The 4391-nt window shown below is 46.7% G+C and overlaps 1 protein-coding gene across 1 annotated transcript; it reads right to left on the bottom strand.

The window, feature by feature from the left end:
• Positions 1 to 372: 372 nt before the first annotated feature.
• On the bottom strand, positions 373 to 2516 carry LOC127212354 (low-density lipoprotein receptor class A domain-containing protein 1-like). The gene is made up of 3 exons (XM_051172461.1): positions 2376 to 2516; positions 1876 to 1998; positions 373 to 516 (listed from the first exon to the last, which is right to left on the bottom strand). Exons 1-3 carry the CDS (start codon positions 2512 to 2514, stop codon positions 380 to 382), a joined length of 399 nt encoding a protein of 132 aa, XP_051028418.1. The 5' UTR covers positions 2515 to 2516; the 3' UTR covers positions 373 to 379.
• Positions 2517 to 4391: the final 1875 nt, after the last annotated feature.

The raw sequence follows: 4391 nt of genomic DNA, 5'->3' as shown, positions 1-4391 counted from the left end.
AATGTAACTACCATATGTTCCAGCTATTCCATGTCCTCCCACCAAGATACTTGGACATCCAGGCTCATTCCTGTAGTGTTCATAATAGCAAGGAAACAACCATGCTAGGCAGACACTCATCAGCATATGGACCCTGATACATGGCACAGATGATCAACAATGGAATTTTACTCGACTGTCTAGTCCCACATAAGCCTGTGGCTATTTCAGAACAGGTTTAGAACAGGAACCTAAAGTTGCAAGTGGCTTATGATTAACGTGGGGTGCAGGTTCTTTAGCCCTCCCCTCCCCTACATGCTTGGAAAGTAAACAAGCAGACACATCACCACTTTGAGAGAAGTCTGAAGGCAAAAAACATTTTTCAGCTGCGATTATATGCCTAGTCACACAGGTTTTCATCACTCCAATCAGCACAGTCCTGGACGCCGTTTCTGCAGCGACTTCTGGGAATGCAGGCGCAGTCAGCGAAGAAAACAGTATCACATCTCCAGCCCAAGCACTCTGGGCACTGGGGAACTAGACAGTTGTGTTTATTTTTAAAAGCATAACTTATAATGTCAACTGGAAAAAATGCTATTGGGCAAGAACTAGCCCTTTAGGTTTGAAAAAAAAACATCTTAGTGAAACTATCTCATGGGGAAACTGCAGGTGATTATTGAAGATTCTAGACATCGTTTGAAAAGCCAGAGACAATACTGCCACCCCCGTCCACCCAAACTAAACATACTGACATGTTGCATAAACAGGGAAGGGTCCCATGAGTTCCAGGCAATCTGTTAGCAGGGGATCCAGGCCCTTGCTAGTTGGTAGCCAGCCAGAAGCAAAGGATCTCTTTAGACTTCCATCGATAACAGGCAGCCTTTCCCTTGCTCTGGTTTGTCAAGACAGGGTTTCTCTGTGTAGACCAGGCTGGCCTCAAACTAATGAAGACAGCCCCCTCACCACCCCACCTCTGCCTCTGGAGTGCTGGCATTTAAGACGTGCGCCACCACACCCAGGCTGAGGTTGACTTGTTTTTCAGAGACAGTTTCTCCATGTGAGGACTTTTGTAGACCAGGCTGGCCTCAAACTCAAAGATCCCCCTGCCTCTGCCTCTGGAATGCTGGGATTAAAGGCTTGTGGCACACCCGCTGAGGAAGCAGACTTTTTACTTAGAGGATGCATTTCCATTCTACCCACCACCACTGACAAAAGAGCCACTTGAAACAGGGTTTCTCTGTGTAACAGCTGTGTAGGCCTGGCTGGCCTCCAGCCTACAGAGATCTAAGTGCTGGGATCAAAGGCATACACCACCACTAGGCCCATTCACTGCATTTCTAATGAAGTTTTCCAATATATCAATTGGAGCCATCATGCACTGGAGTTGTGTCTACCAGCCTTCCCTGCCTTTGACATGGGGGTGGATGCTGCTCAGTGTTAAGCCATTGTGGAAACATGGCGGGCAACTAATTTTCTGAGAGCTAAAGTAAAGCATTGAACAAGAGCTTTCCACTGAGAACATTTTCATGAAAAAGCTGACCTTGTTTACATCTTAGCTGGAGAGTTCTTTAAATAGACACAATGAAATGCTGTAATTCCCTCCCTCTCCTTCCTTTCCTCCATTTTCTCCTGATCTCCCCCCTTTCTCCCTCCTCCCGACTGATCGATGATTGATTTGAGTGATAGGGCTAGGAATGGAAGCCAGGCTTCTCAGCTGCCTAAGCCACCTTGCTACCTCACAGCTACCTGCAGCCCAGGGATGATGGAATTTCTTAGCTGTCGATGTAAATGCCCTTTGGAAGTTTTCCAAGTTAGAGCTAATTTATGTAATTTAAGTGTATGGGCAGCCACTCTCAGAAGCCATTGAAGAGATCAACTGTGTGCTTCACATTTTACCTGACTCATCCGAGCAATCACCGCAGTCGTTCCTTGTGTCACACACCCTGTCAACATATGTCCATGTCTTCTGGTTGGGACACTTGAAAATCAGGTTTTGTGGGAGACTGTTGGGCATTTGACCTATAGTGTACAAATAAATTATTTCTAATGGAAGAATATTCATGAAAATGTTTAAATGATATAGCTCTGAATCAGCTTACTACTACTTTTTTCTTTTTTAAAAAAATAAATATTGGTGTTTTGGCTGCAGATCCCTGTAGGTGCTGAGACTTGAAACTAGGTCCTCTGGAAGAGCAGTGCTCTTAACCTCTGGGCCATCCCTCGAGCCACTACTACTATCTTAAAGACAGGGTCTTACTGTACAGATCTAGCTGGGGCTGGCTTCGAACTCAGGACACCCACCTGCCTCTGCCTCCCAAGTTCTGGAATTGAAAGCACGTACCACTATGCGCAGCCCTGGCCACTGTTGTTTCCTTTCAGTAGCTAGCCCTCCTCACCGCAGTAGGCCGCAGCCTCATCCCCTCCGTCAGGGCAGTCCATTTTGCCATCACAAAGCTGAGAGGGCAGCAAGCAAGCGGTGCTGTCCTCACACAGGAATCCTGGTTGCTGGGAAGCTGTTTTGCATTGGTGGTGCATCCAATCTGAAAGATGCAAGAATGCCGGATGTTCTACCCTCATCTGCCTCATGCCACTGTCCTCATTATGTCATCTTTCTTTCCCACCCACATGCCAAAACTCTAGGCTCACGCATTCTTCGCTTGACTGTCTTTCCTTTTCCCTCAAAACCTATGGCGTCTGGCAAATAAGTGTAGCGGACTCACTCCTGACCGAGAAGTAATAGCAGGCGAATGAGGGGTCAACAAGCCTGGTGTGAGCTTTGTGATGGTAACCAGTCCTGTCTATTATTTTTCTTAGAGGATGTAAGAACAAAGGTAACTTGCTATTTCACCCTCGTGGGCATACTGTGAGTAAAATTAAATTGAGATGTGCTCATTCTCCCCCCCCCCCCTGTCCTGTACATTGAACTGAGGTTCTTGCACATCTAGGCAAGATGTGATCTATCAATAAGTTACATGGCCCCTAATTAAGATGATGATACTGGGTGTGGTGGCGCATGCCTTTAATCCCAGCCGCCGGGGGAGGGGAGGAGGGGGGAAGTGGGGGAAGGGGGGCAGAGGCAGGTGGATTGCTGTGAGCTCGATGTCAGCCTGGTCTACAAACTGAGTCCAGGACAACCAAGGCTAACACAGAGAGACCCTGTCTCGAAAAACAACAACAAAAAGATGATGATGATGACCGATGAGGTTTTCAGAGAGCATATCTTAGCTCAGACTGACTTTCCCATTGCTATGTAGCTGGACATGGCTTTGATCATCTGATCCTCCAGCCTCTACCTCTGGAGTACTACGACCACAAGATTGTTTGCCAAGGTCTCCTGTTTGCAGTTCCGGGCATAAAACCCCTTCTATATTCCGAGCAAGTACTTTGCCAATGAGCTACACTCCTAACCCCCAAGTGCAGTATTTTAAAATACACTGGATCGCTGGTCATGGTGGTGCACACCTTTAATTCCAGCACTCGGGAGGCAGAGGCAGGCAGATCACTATGAGTTCGAGGCCAGCCTGGTCTACAAAGCGAGTCTAGGACAGCCAAGGCTCCACAGAGAAACCCTGTCTAGAAAAACAAAAACAAAAGCACAGGGCAAAAACAAACAAACAAACAAAAAACAGTGGATCTACTTATTTGAAAGTGAAAGGCCTTTTTAAAACATTGATGGAAGCTAAGATATAGAAATACAGGTGATGGGGGCTGGAGAGATGACTCAGAGGTTAAGAGCACTGGCTGCTCTTCCAAAGATTCTGAGTTCCAATTCTCAGTAACCACGTGGTGGCTCATAACCATCTATAATGAGATCTGGCGCCCTCTTCTGGCCTGCAAGCATACACACAGGCAAAACATTGTATACATAATAAATAAATACATCTTAAGTGAAAAATAAGATACTGGTGACACTTGTATCTCAACATAGTTGTGTATTCCCACACACAGACCCCTTACGGCTGTGCAGACTGGTAGACAGTTGGGAAATAATTGAGCTATTTGGTTTGGAGTTGGCTTGATGAGGGTGCCTTTTCATCTTGAGTAATTTAGAAGCAGATAAAACCAGAGTTTATATTCCTTGATCCAATAGATACTGACATTGTGGCTTGAGAAACAAGAGTCATAAGCTCTGGTCATCTGAAGGAACTGGTATCATTTGGACCCTCTGAAAGATTGATGCAGGATGGAATGAGCCATGACTGACAAGTGGGGACTTGGTACCCGAGGCAGTTCCTGTGAAGGAGAAGGGCAGAGCCAAATACGTGCAGGGAACCTTTAACCCTGATGCAGATCTAATGCCCATGGGAGGACAGGCTTAATGACGGTCTGTGTGGGAAGAGATTGGCAAGGCACCACAGTCCCACATCCTACAGGATGGGCCGCCTCCAGGTCTCCACAGTGCCAGCCTGGCT

Source organism: Acomys russatus, chromosome 30, assembly GCF_903995435.1.
Source record: "Acomys russatus chromosome 30, mAcoRus1.1, whole genome shotgun sequence".
Lineage (NCBI taxonomy): Eukaryota > Metazoa > Chordata > Mammalia > Rodentia > Muridae > Acomys > Acomys russatus.
This window is presented reverse-complemented; position numbering and strand designations above follow the sequence as displayed.